Source organism: Aptenodytes patagonicus, chromosome 1 (genome assembly GCF_965638725.1).
Source record: "Aptenodytes patagonicus chromosome 1, bAptPat1.pri.cur, whole genome shotgun sequence".
Lineage (NCBI taxonomy): Eukaryota > Metazoa > Chordata > Aves > Sphenisciformes > Spheniscidae > Aptenodytes > Aptenodytes patagonicus.
In genome coordinates, this window is record NC_134949.1 from 56,590,333 (window position 1) to 56,607,128 (window position 16,796).

Sequence of the window (16,796 nt, forward strand, 5' to 3'; positions counted from 1 at the left end):
GCCTCCCGTCACCCATCGCCTCGGGGCCCGCACCTGCAGGTGACTCCGCGGCGGCAGGGACCGGGGGGGGGGGATGTCACCAGGGGCCTGCGGTAGCTGCTGCGCCCTCCCCGGCCGCGGTCCCCTCCTCCAGGGAGGCTGTCATGAGGCCGCGGTACCTTGAAGGCCACGCCTCGGTGAGCCTTGCGAGACTAAACCCGCCCCTCCTCGTATCGACCCCGTACCCCCGCTCCCCTTGCTCGGCTTTCCCTTCGACACCCGGCCTCCTCCGGGCCCCCCCGCTCCCCCCCGGCCCCAGCCGGGTCCCCCACCGCGGGCGGCGCAGGCCGTGAGGGGCGGTGCGGGCCCAATCGCCCCGGGAGGCGGGCCACATCACGGCCCCGCCCACCCGGTTCCTCCCCTCGCAGCCAGCGGCGATTGGCGTTTCTCCCGACCAATCTGATGGGAGGCCACCGGCCGCCGCTATTTGCCAGGCCAAAAAGGCTGGAGTGGCAGCGCAGCCGGCCAATAGACGGTCGCCGTGCCCGTGCACGTTCCCACCGGCGGCGGAGAAGGGGCAGAACGCAGCGCGCGGAGGAGTCGCCGCGGAGGCGGCGGCTGCAACAAGATGGCGGTAGCGGGCAAAGGAGCGGTGTCTGCGGCGGTGAAGCCGATCTTCAGCCGGGACCTGGGCGAGGCGAAGCGGCGCGTGAGGGAGCTGTACCGGGCCTGGTACCGCGAGGTGCCCAACGCGGGTGAGGGGCGCGGAGCCGGCCGTGCATGCGCGGGCGGGAGCGCGAGCTCAAGGTCGTAACGGCCTCCCCGCAGCTGTTGGGTTCTTAAAGGGCCCGCCGGGGGGTTCCGCTTACCCCGGGGTGCGAGGGGTCCCGCCTCAACCCGTCGCTGCCCTGCCCCGGCTCCCGCCGGGCCCCCTTCCCCGCCCTGGCCCGCTGCGTGTAGGGCAGGTGAACAGGGTTGTTCGGGGCCCTACAGCGGCTGCGGGGCTGTGGGCTCTCGGCCGCTCCCCGGTGCAGCACAGGGCAGCCGGGTTTGCCTTGCCCTCCCTGCCCCGGCTGCTTCCCCGGTAGGGGGAAACCCCATCAGCTCGTGCCTAACTTGCCACTTGGTCTTCCTAACCGAGCAGAAGAGAAATATAGCTTTAATGTTCCAGAACAGGGATGCGTGGCATGATTGTCTGCCTCCTTAAAATGGCACTGGGACTCGTAGCGGGGCTGCGTTGTTTATTTGCTTTAAATTAATTGGATTAGCGAAGCTGGCAAACATCGCAAGAACAAATGACTGTGTAGTGTTTTGTAGCGTTGAGCTGCACATTATCAGTGGAAAAAATGAAAAGCAATATAGATGACCTCTGTGGGTGTTCTGTTTTTCCTAGTACACCTATACCAACTGGACATCACGGTGAAACAGGGGCGTAACAAGGTGCGGGAGATGTTCATGAAGAATGCCCACGTTACAGATCCACGGGTGATAGACATGCTGGTTATTAAGGTACAAACAAGCTATTCCCGTTTTGTTGAAGCTGCAGAGAATGTGAGAGTGGATAATTGGTGGCGAGTGTGATGGAGGAGAGGGAGTTTTATTTCAGCTTGCGCTATGAAGATTGTCGTCTCTGGTTTATCTTTGTCAACAAACCTGTTGATAAGGGATCAAGCTGCTTTAGCATGCAGAGGAACAGGGTCTTAACTCGCCTAAGTCAGAGTTGCTAGAATACGGATTTCTGTCACTCAGTGTACTGGCTCTTCCAGTGTGCAGATCTTTAAAAGAGGAAGTGTATGGCAAGCAAAACAGTAGTTTAAATACCAGGTTTGGTGGTGGTGTGTTTTTTGGGGTTTTTTTTGTTTGTTTGTTCAGGGGTTTTTTTGTTGTGTTTTTTTTTTTTTAATAAAACAATGGCAATCAAAGAAAGGGAGAAGATGATGCTGGTAGCTAGTTTACCGTTAAAAATGACCTTTCTACTCCCCACAGTACTTCCTTAGATTGGGATGTGGTTTTCTTCACCGATTCTGAAACGTACATTAGAGTGGCAGTACTTGGTGGGAGGCTGGCTTTGGGTGGCAAAACACCCCAACTCTGTAACACATCTGGTTATGTCTCAGGCCTGAGAGACCTGTCTGGTGCAAAGCAATAGTTGGCATACCAAGAGTAGGGCAAGGCTTCGAAACGGGTGTGAGCAGCAATAACTGACCTCTGCAGTTCTAATGCATTAGAAAGCTTCCAACCAAGGGCTGCTGTGCTCACATGTTGTATTTCCTGCATTTCAAGACAGTTAGTCTGTCTTTACATGATGATGAAAAAAATCTGGAAACAGAATCCTAGATAATATGGTAGGTGACAATTCCAGGCAGTCTCATTTTGCCCCGTGCTGCCATCCTCCGAAACCAGTACAATAATTCATAGACTGGAGTCATGAAGAAGTTATGTTTAATATCTCTGTGGCAGTGATACTGGTGCAAAGCACTTAGCAGCAATTTTACTTAGTTTTACAGCTAACTTGCCGCTATTCAAAAAAATTAAATAGAGGTGCATGAAAGTTAGGAATGTTATGTAGAATTTTATGGGGGTTCTGGTCATGAGAGAAACAAGGCAGGTTCTAAGAGGAGAGCAGGGTCCCTTGCCTGTTCCACAGGGCTGGAAAACTGTGCTGTAGAGACAAGTGACTTGTTAATATAGGACATGAAGCATTAAAGTCACAAGGCAGGAACAGCATATATATTTGTGTCGCAGTATAGGTGATGCAAGCAGTCTTTAGGAGTACAGAATTGTTGATGCAGCTATCTTAAGGGTGTTTCTAAGTGCATTCAAATAACTTGGATAGTGCTGTATAGTTAGAATCGGGCTCTGAGAACTAGTCTAAAATTCTTTCGTCTGTGCGCAGGGAAAAATGGATCTTCAAGAAACCATTCAGGTATGGAAGCAGAGGACTCACATCATGAGGTATTTCCATGAGACGGAAACCCCACGACCTAAAGACTTTCTGTCCAAATTCTATGCGGGCCACGATCCCTGAGAGATTGACTCTGTCTTCCTGTCTTGTATTACAAATAAAGTTCTATATAGTAAAAAAAAAAATCTATACAGAAAGATTGTATAGCATATTAGGAGCCTAATGAGTAACTCTGAATCCAGAGTGTGTGCAAGTCATCGTGATCTGTGTGAAGAGCTGTGATTTCCTAGCTTTTGCCAATGTACATCTTCAGTGGATGGAGTTTGTCCCATCACTTGCCCTGGAGCGTCTGCTGAATAACCACAACACAACCTGGCTGTGGGGCTTTCTGCCTAGCCTGCAGCCCTGTGCGTAGGTCTTAGCTGTGTGGAAGAAAGAGCAGAAAAGCCAGTGTAGTGGCAGAAATATTCTTGTGCTTGAGACTCATCTGTATTCATGCAGTGTTTTGCAATTTCATGCTATGACTTTGTTGACCTTTTTTTTTTAACTCGGACACTATTCTCTGTTTACTTCCTCGCAGAGAATGGCATAAAATCCAGTAGGCCAATAAAGCCCTCTGTGCAATAAAAAGATCAGCAGACCGTTTCCCTGCTGCAAAATGAAATTATGTGGAAAAATGGGGTTTTGTACTGTTGCCTAGAATAGGGAGGCTCTGTAAGAGCTTCTGATGCCTAGCAGGAGATGGTGTCCTACCATCACCTCCTTAATTGAATCAGGAATTACTAGCTCCCTTTTGAGAAGGGTAAGGAGAACTTGTTCTTTCACCAGTCAGAACACGTTTTCAGCAGGTAACTTGGTGCTGGAGCTCCCCCATGTGTGATCAGCGTTGAATCCTTGTAGTATGCTCAGACTTCCCTTTATCCTTGCCTAAATACTGGGGCCTTCGTCCTGTATGAGGACTGTAAAGCAGGGATGTGTACCTAGGGGCATGTTTTTAAGGACAGAGTTGAAGGAACACAGCCAGGAAGAGGCCAGGAGAGATGGTGGGATAAAGCAGTGATAAGGAGCGTGTCAGTATAAGAAACGAGCAGGGATGTGTTTGGCTCCCAAGAACAGATGAACTGAGCAACCACTTCTCAGAAGGCCTTGGGGAAGGAGGGGCAACTCAGATACCAAGTGATTCAAGAACGTGCCAGCTGCCTTCAGCTACAGCTGTTGGGGTTACTCAGATTGCAGGCTCCCTTTTCTCTCAGTAGCTACGCCAGAGTTACAGAGCAAACATCAAAAGCAGTGCCAAATAATAAGGCAGCAAATGTGGCCGTTTTAACTATACGCTGTGCTAATGTGTGTGACATTAAAAGAAACTTTTTAACAGCTACAAGAATACTGAAGGGAGAAGTGGGCAGTCGAGAGAAGAGGCCAGATCTAGTGACCAGAAACCATGAGAAAGACACGGGGGCAATGCTGGCTTAAAAAAAAAAAAAAGGAAAATCATTTGACTTTAACCTTTCAAGGTATTTGAGGAAACAGCTGGTCTGATGCGACTGAAGATACTCTACACATGCCCTAGCAGTAGAGAAGACATTTTAAGTCTATTATGCAAGGATTTAATTACAATAGTAAATACTTCTATGAAAAGAAGAGTTAAAGTTTATACAGAGTTAAGAAAATAAATATAGTAGGGCTCACACAGAAGGAAATACTGAACTACTTAGGAAATACTGAGTACTTGGAGCCAGAGTATTCAGAGATTTTCACTGTTCACAGATCTAATGCTATAAAACGCATCAGCAAGTTAGTTTGCCACTCATGATCTTAACCTTTTATATTACCAAACCTACTCAACACTTTAACTCTGCAATGATAACACTGTAGTTACTACTCAGTGAGGTGAAATTAATGATACGGTCTCCATCAGGCATACCTGCATAGTGCTGGGTTGTAAATCAACATTATTTGAAGTGCAGTGCCAGTGTCAATATGAACTGTTCTTTTAACGGGGCTGTGTTGCAGGGCTGCTGCTTCCTCTAGGATTCCTGTCGTGTGCTGTAGATGAATACTGAATTACAGAAAGGACTCATAAGAGGAAGTAAGTATGAAGAGAGCCTCCTTACTGGAACAGATAGACAGAGGTAGAAAGGTTAATACAGAAATGCTAGGTCATAGGCACATAATCTATAAAAACACAAGACCAAAGTCATGTATCTCAATCTCTGGATCTTTAATTAAAGTTTTTCCCATATTGCTAATAAAAGGAATCTCAAGCAGTCTTTAATGAGGTGAGCGTGTGTGCGCAAGGATGCAGGGCCTATCAAGCACTTCCTTCAACCCTCATCTACAGATTTCCGTCACACAGACACGCAGGACACTTGCTGGCAAAGGGGATACAGAGCCCCTGTCCCGTTTAGGAAGGACAAAACACAGGTGACATGTTGGAACCATTGCTTTGTCAATGGTTTTCTCCCTTCTGTTCTTCCATTACAGTTCTGCAAATAGAATAATAAGCTGTTACTTTTCAGATACACTGTACTGAGCTCCAGTCTGTACCCTCCCCCCGAACCACACAAGGTGGGGGTTTACATAAAAGGAGTTTCTAACAGGCCACTGCAGTCTTCACAACCTTTTAATTCTCTGTTTTTAGCTGCACAGTGCACGCTGGAAAATCTCTTTATCAAACAGAATACATACACCAAACTGATTACAAAACAACACTATTTACAACAACTTCTTTGTTCTATAAAGAATCAAATTCACCCAAACTCAAGTCTTTACACAAGGGCTAGTCAAACGGAATAACATAAAATGGAGGGAAGTGTAGTGTACTGTAGATAAAAAGGAAGAGCAGAAATAATTCACCGTTATCTGATGAGTCTGAATGGTCCAACTACTCCAGAGATCAGTGTTGTAACACCCACCGGACAGTTTGTTCTGATGGGTTCTGGAGTTCTCTCAGGTTGTTCACCTCTGTATCAGAATTTAATTCTCTTTAAAAATAGTCATTCTGTGAGTTAGCAGAAGACTTTTAAACAGGTAAACACTCAAGTCCCTCTTTTCTGTCTGCAGTACAGACCCTCACTGACTACAGTTTATTTTTATTTCCAATTCAAATTACAAGATCTAAAACGCCATCAGTTTATTACAATCTCTAACGAACGTAGGTTGTGGAGATTTCATACTCGGATACCAGTCTGGCCTACTCCAGTAGAAAGGAACCGAAAGGTTCGTAGCCAGAGGCAATACAGCTGCAGGTGTCCGTGTCTTTAACTGCAAATGGATCTTTCAAAGCTGCTGTTGTCTGTATTTCCGAGATTCTCCTCCCTGCCCCAAGCCAAACAGGAAGCACAAATAATTAGATCGCTGGTGATGTTACTGACATACCCTTTAATCATCGTCGTCATCATCCTCTGGGACAAAGATATCATGTTCTTCAAGTAGGGCTGCGAAGTTCTTACTGATCTGAGTCCCGACATAGAGGAAAGGGATCACAACGCTGAATACTCTGAGGAGGCCGAAGGGCGTCTGCAAGGAGTCGATGGGAAAAGATTGATCTTTACCAGCACGCTGCACTTTGGCTGAACCTACGCGCTCCCGGCTCCGCAGGCGCGCAGAGGACCTGCGGAGCAGCGGGAAGAACGGTTTGCCGCCCCTGGTGCCAGACCCCCAGTCACCGCATCGCACTTCGTTATAAAAACTCCAGCACCGGCAGAGCAGGAACCCGTGGGGAGCTCGGGGCAGGGAACAGTGGTGGCTTAGGAAGGGAGAGCGGTTACCGGTGAGAAACGGCCGTGTGCGGGCGGCTGCTTATCCCCTCCTCATCGCGCAGGGACCACCGCCGGGTCAGCGCCGCCCCGCTCGGAGGGAAACGGGCGGCCCGCGCCCGCCCCGACCCCTCAGGGCGGCCCCCGTCACCCTCCCGCTGGCGAGCCCTTCCGCGTCCCCGCCCCGCTCACAGCCGCTCCGCTCATTAGCCTAGCGCCTGTCACTCAACCCTACCGCCCCGCCCACAGCAGATGCACCCGCACCGATTGGCCACCGCTGCCATCCGTTACGCCGCGATTGGCTGCCGCTCCCACCCGCTCGCCCCTCACTCACCTTAACCGGCTTGGGCAAAATGGCACCGCTGCGGGTTACGGTGGCGCTCCGGGAGGGCACAAGAGGCACGGCCGGGCTGCGGCGCGGCCCGCCCCAGCCCGCCCGCCCCGAGTAAGCCGCGGCCGCCGCCAGGAGCCGCCCGCCTGCCGCTGCCATCCTCCCTCCTGCCCCTCGCCGGGCTCCTGTAACGGCCGAGCCGAGGCGTCACCCGGGGCGGCGGGGCCTCCGGCTCTCGCGAGGCTTGAGGGGAGAGGGGGGGGGCGAGATCGCCAGTGCGCATGCGCGGGGCGGGGCTGCCGGCCGGGCCGCGGCCGTGGCTCCCCCGCGGGCCTGTCCCCGCCACGGAGCCGCCCCCGCCACGGAGCCGCCCCCGCCGCAGGGCCGCTCTCGCTGCAACCGGGAGGAGAAAGGAACCGGGCAGCCTTTTGCCGCGCCCCGCCGAAGGGCGCGGTAAGGTTCTCCAGAGGAAAACCGGGCCGGGTGGCCCTAAAAACGGGCAGGGCGGGAATCGCCAGGCCCTGCAGCCGCTTCCCGCGGGTGTTGGGGGTTCGCAGCTCCATTGGCAGCGCACGGGCTACAAATCAAAACGGTTTATTCGGCTTCGCGGCATAAAATACAAACGTTAACAATATGTCTTGAAACGGGTAATACAAGTTCCGCATGTAAAACACAGGCGCATGCAAAACCGCCTCTTAAAAAAGAACACGTCGTCTACCTAAAACACAAGCACTTCAAAAGGCGGGAGTGTTTCTGCAGGTTGCTCGTAGTGTTGCCTGGTAATTGTGCAGATTATAAAGCGCGCTCGGTGCTGGTGAAAGATGCCACCGACACGGGAACTCCACGCGTTCCCTGTGCGTTTCAGTGGGGGTTATTTAAGTCTCTCCGCAAAGGCAGCTGAGAGGGGTAAGACTGGGGGGTCACCCACCCCCAAACTATGAATGTGGTAGCTATGGTAACGGAAAGTGTCCGATTGTGGTTGTAAATGTCCACCAAACGGCTAGTGGTGGCCACGGGTAAAATCCTTAGGTTACTCTTATTGCTAGGACCTGGATTCAGTGGAAAACATCACCACAGTTGTTTTATAAAAAGATAAATGTGCAGAAATAAACCAATACATTACAGGCTTGAATCCGAAATCCCAGCCTCAGAAAAACAGAAGGATTTCATCAACTATTTTAACTGGATTGGGAGCCCTTCTTGGCACAGCTTACAAAGGCCATGTCAGAATCTCCCTCCCTCTCTCAGTCTTCAATTTCTTTTAAATTCAAGCATTCAGTCTCAAGCATTTTTCTCTCATTGCTTTTGCATTATTATGCTAAAGAAAACTCTTAGAAAAGGATTTGACTTCAGTACTTTAAGAAAAGTAGCCATTCAGCTTTAGTGTTCAGCCCCCCTTTGCTAGGGAACCTGTTTTGTGCTGCCCAGGCATTTTCTATTTTTAAAAAATAATAAGGGAAAGTGAAGGCGGGAGGTGAAACAGTCCAAACCTGAATGACTGGAGAAAAAACAGTGGCAATCATTCTCATTCTGCTGTAGGGGACAATTAAAACTTTCTGCTTTTCCTGTAATGATCTCTGCCTGCAGACAGAAAGAGAGGACGCTCCATTAGCCAGATGCATGTGCAATCTCAGGAAGCTGAAATCCCTACCTTCTGCCTGGGGGCTGCTTCAAAGGCGCTGCCAGCACAACTGATCCTCAGCCGAGCTGGTTCGATAGCCTCCATCTCAGAGGAGGTGGCGGAGCACCCCGGTGCTTCCTGCCTAATGAAGCAAGCGGCAGTGGTCATGAAAAAAACTGTACTCCCATACAGATTTGGGCATGGCTCCAATTATGGCTCTTTTTACTCACAAAAGGGCCATCCCTGCTATGTGAGCGGGATGGTGAGGAAACCCTGACCAAGCGCCTCCAAAGTCACGCGGTGCTTTGGAGACCTAGCAAAGCCCAGGCACGGACAGCTGGGCCGAGCACAAATACTGTTCAAGATTCAGCCATTTTCTTCTCGGCGCTGCAGAATAAAACACAAAATTACTCCAAATGCGATCAGACAGAAAGCAGAGCACAGCTCCTCATTTGCAGGATTTAGGATTTAGTCGGGATATGTACCAACGCAAAGGCAGGTAGCGTGGAAATTGTGCCATTTGAATGGGACAGATTAAAGCATTAAATATAAGCTCTTTAGTAGTGTTACTAGCACAATCCTGGCTTATTAAAGCAAACTAAGCTTCTTAAAAGTGAAACTGCCCTTAAATGAGTAATACTGTTTCAGTTCCAGTTCTGACAGAACTGGCTTTGTTAATTTATTTTCCCTTTCAAGTCACTCCCGATTCTTGGGTCTCACGTAGGAACTGCCATTACATTTTGATTTATTTTGGAAGTTAAATCTTTACCGTCAAACTGCCTTATGTAAGTCTGAGACATCAGGAATATTATTCTCTCTGTATTACATTAAAAAAAAAAAAAAAAACCCAAACAGAAAAATGCTTGCCAAATCTGACCCTGGCCCCAAAATACCCACGCTCAGAGCGAGGAGGCACCAGGTAGTGCCATCCGCTGATGCTGCTGCCCTGCCATGGGGAAGGGGACAGGTTCCCAGCCGGGAATGCTGCAGCACTGAACAATTTAAGCAGCAGGTAGGGAGGCAGAGCTGGCCCGTAAGCCCAGCCAGCTGGGCTGCAACAGAGCCTGGGCACTGGCCCGTAGCCACCTGCTCCTGGTTTTTCCAAACCGTTTTCACTTAAAAAGCAGAACAAAAAGAATACTCCCAAACTCGAAGATCCCTACTGTGAAGAAATACAGACACTAACTGGAGAGGACTGGATTGCATCACTCGTATGTGAAGGTTACACTCCCACTGCCCAAAGTCATATTTGTAAGATATGATTTAAGATCTGATTTCCTCTAATACACCATCGAGCCATAATTAGGCAGGAGGTTGGAAGCTCATCATCCAAAACTACCAGAGATATATTTGCAAAGGCACCAAAAGTTAATGGAAGTCATTTGATTTCTGCATTGACAATCTCTACTGGCTATTGCAAAGTATTAAGCTGAGTGCGTTTAAGTCCAGAAAGGTAAATAGGTTCCTACCAGTTGTTAAACCACAACACCGGTCATGACCTAGAATAGCCTCTTGCTTTCCTAGCAAGGCTCCTTAACAAAACAGGGCAATAAAAACAGGTTTAACAATGTTAGATAGCAAGCACAAGACTGCTTTACGTATTTTTTCTGCTTTGAAAAACAGCCCTTGCCGAGAGGATAAGGGAGAAGATTTGTCAACCCCATCTCCAGGGTGCTGCAGCCCCTGGACTCAGCACCCACCTACTTGTACCATCTGCCTCGTGACCAAGGTTTCTGACCTACTGGCGAAGGACAAGTCCGTTTCTGTAGCAGGGCGACAGGCGTGCCTCCCCGCAGCCCTCCTCACCCACTGGGAGGATGGGACGTGCTACGGAGATCAGCCGAGTGATGCTGACAGGAAATCGGAGGGAAGCGCCGGCAGGTCAGGCGCTGGCTTTGGTAGAAGGCAGCAATATGGCTTTGACGCTAGAGGGGCAAGCCCAGACACTGCTGACACACAGTCAGTCAGTGCAACTTGTAACGCACTCCCACACCTTCACTTCTCCTCCCGGGGCCAGCCCTCTTCTCCTCCCCACCACAGTCTCTCCTCCGACTGCGCAGCTCTGCCAGGAGCCGGGCAGAGCCACAACAGCGAGAGAGACTCTGCAAGAGTGCAGCTCTGGACGCCGTCTCAGTCAAGCTGCCCAACGAGCCAGCTGAGCCCTATATGGCACTTTGCAGGAGCTACAGTCAGCGCAGAGGCTGATGAATTCACCCCTGGCAAGGCAAAGAGGCTTTAGCATCCCTGTTTTGGAACAGCGAAGGCTTGGGCTGGAGACATTAACAGGCTTGGCTACCACTCGACAGAGTCCAGATCAGCCCTGGGGAGATCCTGGTCCTCACTGTTGCTTCAGACCAGGCTCGGTGTCTCCATTTCAGCTTCGCTGCTGAGCTTGGGCGCCCAAAGAGACAGATGCAAGCCCGTGAAATCCACATCCTGAGGGATTTAGCAGGGAGGAGGGTTAGTGCAGATGAAAGTAAAAAAAAACAATGACACAAGAGCCTGGTCCTTGTTGCCCTGGCTGCTGGGCCAGCCACAGCCATGGTGGCTCATGTGTCCCGTGGCAAGAGAGGCACAAGGCTGGAGGCACCTGCCAGGGCCAGTGGCCCACCCGTTGGAGGCATTTCATAAGAGCCCAGCCTTATCTGCAGCAAAAGAGCAAAGGCAGGACGACTTCGGCGCAAGACCACAGACAGTAATAAATGCTGACCTGTGCAAACTTCCACACTGAGAAACAAAACCAAAAGAAAGTAGTGAAGGAGGTGGGCAGTGAAGCACCTAGAGCATCCACCATGCCAGGACAGCAAGGGGCCAAGCCTGTTGGGTGAGGTTTGTTGCATATGTGCCGATTTGGGCCCCCTCCACACCTCGTATCACCAGCAGAGGAGAGTTCAAAGGCAGCTCCCCTGGTACTACACACTCTCCAGCTGTATAAAGCCTCATGGAAATGAAATGTGAGGTCTGGGGAAGACCCGGGTCCCTCCCACACACCCCGTGAAGCACACACGCACCGCACACTCGGCCACCGACCAGGGCAAGGGGCAAGCAGCATCTCTCGCTTCGCTCTTCCCGCGTGGGAGACAGGCTGCCGGGCATCGGCTGGCCGGTGGCTCGTGCCCCCGGTCACGGGTGTCCCCTCTTCTGTCTCTCCTGCCACTCCCGTCTCAGCACCGCGATCTCCTGCCCATACCAGCTGTGCAGCTTGGAGAAGCAGGCTGTCTCTGGTGACACTGGGCTCTCTGGCATGGCCAGTGAGAAGCCGGGTGCCGGGGACCCCGCGGCACTGCCAGCGGCCGAGCGCCGGCGCGGAGGCAGGGGCGGGGGCTTTGCATGCCCCCCATCACGGTCGGGGCAAGCGGCCCCCTCAGGGACACCACCACCACTACCCCACGTGGAGTAACCGTTCTCCAGGACGGCAGGCTTCTCCTGGAGAGGCAGCAAGGCGGGGTTGGAGAGGTGCCTCTTCCTGCCGGAGGAGGAGGACCTCCGCGGAGACTTGCGGCAAGCGGCTAAGCTCTTGCAGGCTTCCTCCAGCTGCTTCTCCAGCTCCCTCACCACCAGCCGCATGTAGTCGAAGCTGGCCCGCGAGAGCGCCTTCACCCAGGCCTCCATGGCAGCCTGCCCATCGGCCACCAGCACGTAAGCCCTGGCGCCGGCATCGTCGAAGCGGATGGCGAAAGCGAACTCCTCGGCGGCCTCGCACAGCTCCACAGTGCAGCCCTCCAGCACCACCAGCCCCACGGGCTCCCGGCTCTCCCGCTCCTCAAAGTAGAAGAGGAGGTTGCCCTTGAGGACGAACCAGCGGCGCTGGTAGGAGGTGGCGTGGTGGTGGTGGGCATGGTGGTGGTGCCGCTCCACCCGCTTGCGGAGGAAGCCAGCATGATCGGCAGGCGAGTCGCAGGTGGCATAGTGAGCCACGCTCCGCTCGTTCAGCTTCATCGCCCTGCCTAAGGGCAGAGGAAGAGAGGGGGAAGAAGTCGGCTCGGGGCAAGGAACATCTCACCTGCCCCACCAGGAGAGGCCTGATCCTGCCCTGAGCCCGCCGCGGGGAAAAGCAGCCCCAACTCCAGCAGCCAGCACTGCAGGACAGCGTGTAACCCAGCAAGTACCCCTGCAAATGGCGGGCTGGCTCCTCGCTGCTGCAGAGAGGAGGTCATCACCAGAGCCCCACCACTGAGACACCTGCCTTCTCCAGGGATGACAACACTGCTGCTTCATTTCTTATTCCACGAGTGACCTGCTTTGCTGTTTTTTTATAGGGCACATCAAAGAAATTTGCCTCTGTGCCTGCAAGGCATTCATTTCACTCTCTATTATAGGGCAGGATAAGGAGGGTGTTTTCAGACCCAAGGGCTCTGGGACCTCTGTTTGAGCACCGTCTCCCCACTCCCCGTCTCCACAAAGGACCACCCGTCCCCACCAGCTCTCCCAGCAGCAGCACCCCCAGCCCCGGCAGGTTAACCGGCAGCAGGGTGTGAGGTGCCGTACCGGTTGTGTGGCTCAGACCGCAACCTCTTGCCGTCTTCCTTGGGTGGGCTGCTCCCTTGTTGAGGGCCTCCAAAGCTTCACCGTGCCGAGCCCCATCCCTGGTCAGAGGAAAGGTGGCAGAGAGGGAGTCACAAACCAGAACAGCTTGGGACTGAAAGAGCAAAGAGCTGCATCGCTCCCACCCCAGAAAGCTGGGGCCCTCGGTGCACAGGAGCGGCTAGGGCCGGGCACCACAGGCAGGTGGCTCTGGAAACCAGGGTGGCAAAACCGAGGGCACTTGCGTTGGCTTCAAAGCCCGAGCCCCATCCCAGCTCAGGCCAGCGCTCCTGTGGGTTTGGTTTTTGGCTCCTGTGGGTTTGTTTTGGTTTTATTACAAAAAGAAAAAGTGCACGTCACTGCACCATCTGCGGAGGCCCCGTGGCCGGCAATTCAGCAAGCCGGCAGGTCCCACAGAAGGACACAGCAAGCGCAGCCTTTGCGCTTCTACAGCTGCAAATGGATGTCCAACCGCTAAAACTCTGCATAAAGAAATATGCAGAAAACAAACCACAGCCGCCACTCCCCGGCCAGATCCGGGTGGGGGAAGCTCCCCGCTGCTGAGCAACTTCCAGCATCCCTCGCGGAGCCCTTCTCCCCTTCTCCCCTGCTTGTGGGGCAGGGCTCTGAGGACAAGCGGGCACAGACCCCACTTGGAAAATGGACAAAAGTCCCATCAGACGTAAGGAAACGCTGTTCCCCGGGGGTGCTTTGCCCTCAGCGCGTCACCCTGAGGAATCTCCAGCCTTCCACGCTCAGGCTGACGACAGCCGGGGTGGCCCACGCCAGCCCTGACATAAGGAGGCTGGGGGGGGGTCCCCGTGGTCCGAATGGGCGGCGTGTGTGTGTGTGTGCGCGCAATGCTGGGTTGTGCGTGTGTGTGTGTGTGTGTGTGTGTGTGCGCGCGCAGTTGGGCTCTGTGTGTGCGTGTGTGTGCGCAACGCTGGTCTGTGTGTCTGCGTGTGCGTGTGCGATTGGGCTGCGTGTCTTTGTGTGCGTGTGTGCAACTCCGGGCTGCCTGCCTTTGTGTGCGCAGCGCTGGGCTGGCAGCGCCTGTGCCTCCGTCCGTGCGTCTGCCCTGTGCCCGCGGCCCCGGCCCGGCCCCGCCGCCCGCTCCCGGCCCCGCCGCCCGCCGGCCCTTGCCCAGCGCCTCGCCCCGGCGGCGGGACCGCGGGCCCCGTCCCGTCCCGGCTCACCTCGGGCCCTTCCTGCTCGTCGGCGCTCCCGGCGCGGCGGGGCGGTGCGGGGCAGCCGGGGGCCGGCCGCGGCCGGGCGGGGGAGGGCTCCTGAGGCCGCCGGGGCCGTCCCGCCGCGCCGGCAGCACCGCCCCGCCGGCGGCAGCGGCAGCGGGGGGCGGGGGGCGGGGGGGCGGCCGGCGAGGCACCGCAGGTCGCCTGGGGCTGCTTTCTCCCGGACCTCTTCGCTCTGCCCGACACCCCTCCGGGTACCCCTGGGGTCCCATCCGGGGGGACCGAAAGCCCCCCCCTCCTTCCAGTGTAACTACTGGGGTGCAGCAGCCATGTGGTGCGGCGGTGATAGGGTGCCAGTAATGGGGTGCAGCAGCAGTGGGGTGCAATCAATGCCAATGGGGTGCAACAGCCGTGGGGTGCATTACCGACTGGGTGCAATGCTGATAGGGTGCCAGTTATGGGGTACAGTGGCAGTAGGGTGCAATGCCAATGGGGTGCAGTACAAGCGGGGTACAATACTGTGTGCTGGTTTTGGCTAGGATAGAGTTAATTTTCTTCATAGAAGCGGGTCACGAGCGGTGTTCCTCAGCGCTCAGTTTTGGGGCCAGTCTTGTTCAATATCTTTATCAATGATCTGGATGAGGGGATCGAGTGCTTCCTCAGTAAGTTTGCAGACGACACCAAGTTGGGCGGGAGTGTTGATCTGCTCGAGGGTAGGAAGGCTCTGCAGAGGGACCTGGACAGGCTGGATCGATGGGCCCAGGCCAACTGTATGAGGTTCAACAAGGCCAAGTGCCGGGTCCTGCACTTGGGTCACAACAACCCCATGCAGCGCTACAGGCTTGGGGAAGAGTGGCTGGAAAGCTGCCTGGCGGAAAAGGATGTGGGGGTGTTGGTCGACAGCCGGCTGAACATGAGCCGGCAGTGTGCCCAGGCGGCCAAGAAGGCCAATAGCATCCTGGCCTGTATCAGAACTAGTGTGGCCAGCAGGAGTAGGGAAGTGATTGTGCCTCTGTACTGGGCACTGGTGAGGCCGCACCTCGAATACTGTGTTCAGTTTTGGGCCCTTCACTACAAGAAGGACGTTGAGGTGCTGGAGCGTGTCCAGAGAAGGGCACCGAGGCTGGTGAGGGGTCTGGAGAACAAGTCTTATGAGGAGCGGCTGAGGGAACTGGGACTGTTTAGCCTGGAGAAAAGGAGGCTGAGGGGAGACCTCATCGCTCTCTACAACTACCTGAAAGGAGGTTGTAGCGAGGTGGGTGTCGGTCTCTTCTCCCAAGTAACAAGCGATAGGACGAGAGGAAATGGCCTCAAGTTGCGCCAGGGGAGGTTTAGATTGGACGTGAGGAAAAATTTCTTTACTGGAAGAGTGGTTAAACATTGGAACAGGCTGCCCAGGGAAGTGGTTGAGTCCCCATCCCTGGAGGTATTTAAAAGACGTGTAGATGAGGTGCTTAGGGACATGGTTTAGTGGGCATGGTGGTGTTGGGTTGACGGTTGGACTCGATGATCTTAGAGGTCTTTTCCAACCTTAATGATTCTATGATTCTATTCTATGATTCTAGTATGGGGCTGTGTTTTGGATTTGTGCTGAAAACACTGTTGATAACACAGGGATGTTTTCGTTATTGCTGAGCAGTGCTGACAGAGTCAAGGCCTTTTCTGCTTCTCACACCACTCCACCAGCCAGTAGGGAGGGGGAAGAACAAGAAGTTGGGAGGGGACACAGCTGGGACAGCTGACCCCAGCTGACCAAAGGGATATATCCATTCCATATGATGTCATGCTCAGCATATAAAGCTGGGGGAAGAAGAAGGAAGGGGGGGACGTTCGGAGTGATGGCATTTGTCTTCCCAGGTAACCATTACGCGTGATGGAGCCCTGCTTTCCTGGAGATGGCTGAACACCCGCCTGCCGATGGGAAGTAGTGAATGAATTCCTTGTTTGGCTTTGTTTGCGTGCGCAGCTTTTGCTTTACTTATTAAACTGTCTTTATCTCAACCCACGAGTTTTCTCACTTTCACTCTTCTGATTCTCTCCCCCATCCCACCGGGGGAGAGTGAGTGAGCGGCTGCGTGGTGCTTAGTTGCCGGCTGGGGTTAAACCATGACAGTCCTTTTTGGTGCCCAACGTGGTGCTCCAAGGGTTTGAGATAACAACAGGTTTGATTAGAATGTGCTAGATCGAATTTATAGCTGTTACTGCTGTTTAGCTATTAATGGGCAGGCTCCTGTGCTTGCCATGGGGCTTGATTGCCTCACTGTATATTAGAATCTAGTGCTCGTTAGTGGCTGCTTTTTGCTTTTGCTGCTTGCTGTACTGCTGTACTGCTTATCATCTTACTCTGCTGTGCCTGGGAACATTTTGATAACAGCAATGGCCATGTGCCTCGGCTGGCAGATGGCCAGGGCATCGCTGCTGTTCCTGTGCTGCTTGTACTGGACAGGCTGGAACTCCAGTGTGAACTCGAGTCGAAGGGACTGTGACC

General features: G+C 53.5%; 3 protein-coding genes across 3 annotated transcripts; 1 reads left to right on the plus strand and 2 right to left on the minus strand.

Moving 5' to 3' along the window:
• The first annotated feature begins 556 nt into the window (after window positions 1-556).
• On the plus strand, window positions 557-3,548 carry NDUFA6 (NADH:ubiquinone oxidoreductase subunit A6). Its single transcript, XM_076336649.1, has 3 exons — window positions 557-734; window positions 1,373-1,488; window positions 2,876-3,548. The coding sequence occupies exons 1-3, from the start codon at window positions 608-610 to the stop codon at window positions 3,005-3,007; spliced, it is 375 nt and encodes a 124-aa protein (XP_076192764.1). The 5' UTR covers window positions 557-607; the 3' UTR covers window positions 3,008-3,548.
• A 1,536-nt stretch (window positions 3,549-5,084) lies between these two features.
• Window positions 5,085-7,185, minus strand: SMDT1 (single-pass membrane protein with aspartate rich tail 1). Its single transcript, XM_076336661.1, has 3 exons — window positions 6,977-7,185; window positions 6,263-6,403; window positions 5,085-5,370 (listed from the first exon to the last, which is right to left on the minus strand). The coding sequence occupies exons 1-2, from the start codon at window positions 7,130-7,132 to the stop codon at window positions 6,266-6,268; spliced, it is 294 nt and encodes a 97-aa protein (XP_076192776.1). The 5' UTR covers window positions 7,133-7,185; the 3' UTR covers window positions 5,085-5,370; window positions 6,263-6,265.
• A 4,125-nt stretch (window positions 7,186-11,310) lies between these two features.
• On the minus strand, window positions 11,311-14,366 carry PHETA2 (PH domain containing endocytic trafficking adaptor 2). Its single transcript, XM_076336676.1, has 3 exons — window positions 14,315-14,366; window positions 13,083-13,180; window positions 11,311-12,541 (listed from the first exon to the last, which is right to left on the minus strand). Exon 3 carries the CDS (start codon window positions 12,531-12,533, stop codon window positions 11,718-11,720), a length of 816 nt encoding a protein of 271 aa, XP_076192791.1. The 5' UTR covers window positions 12,534-12,541; window positions 13,083-13,180; window positions 14,315-14,366; the 3' UTR covers window positions 11,311-11,717.
• Window positions 14,367-16,796: the final 2,430 nt, after the last annotated feature.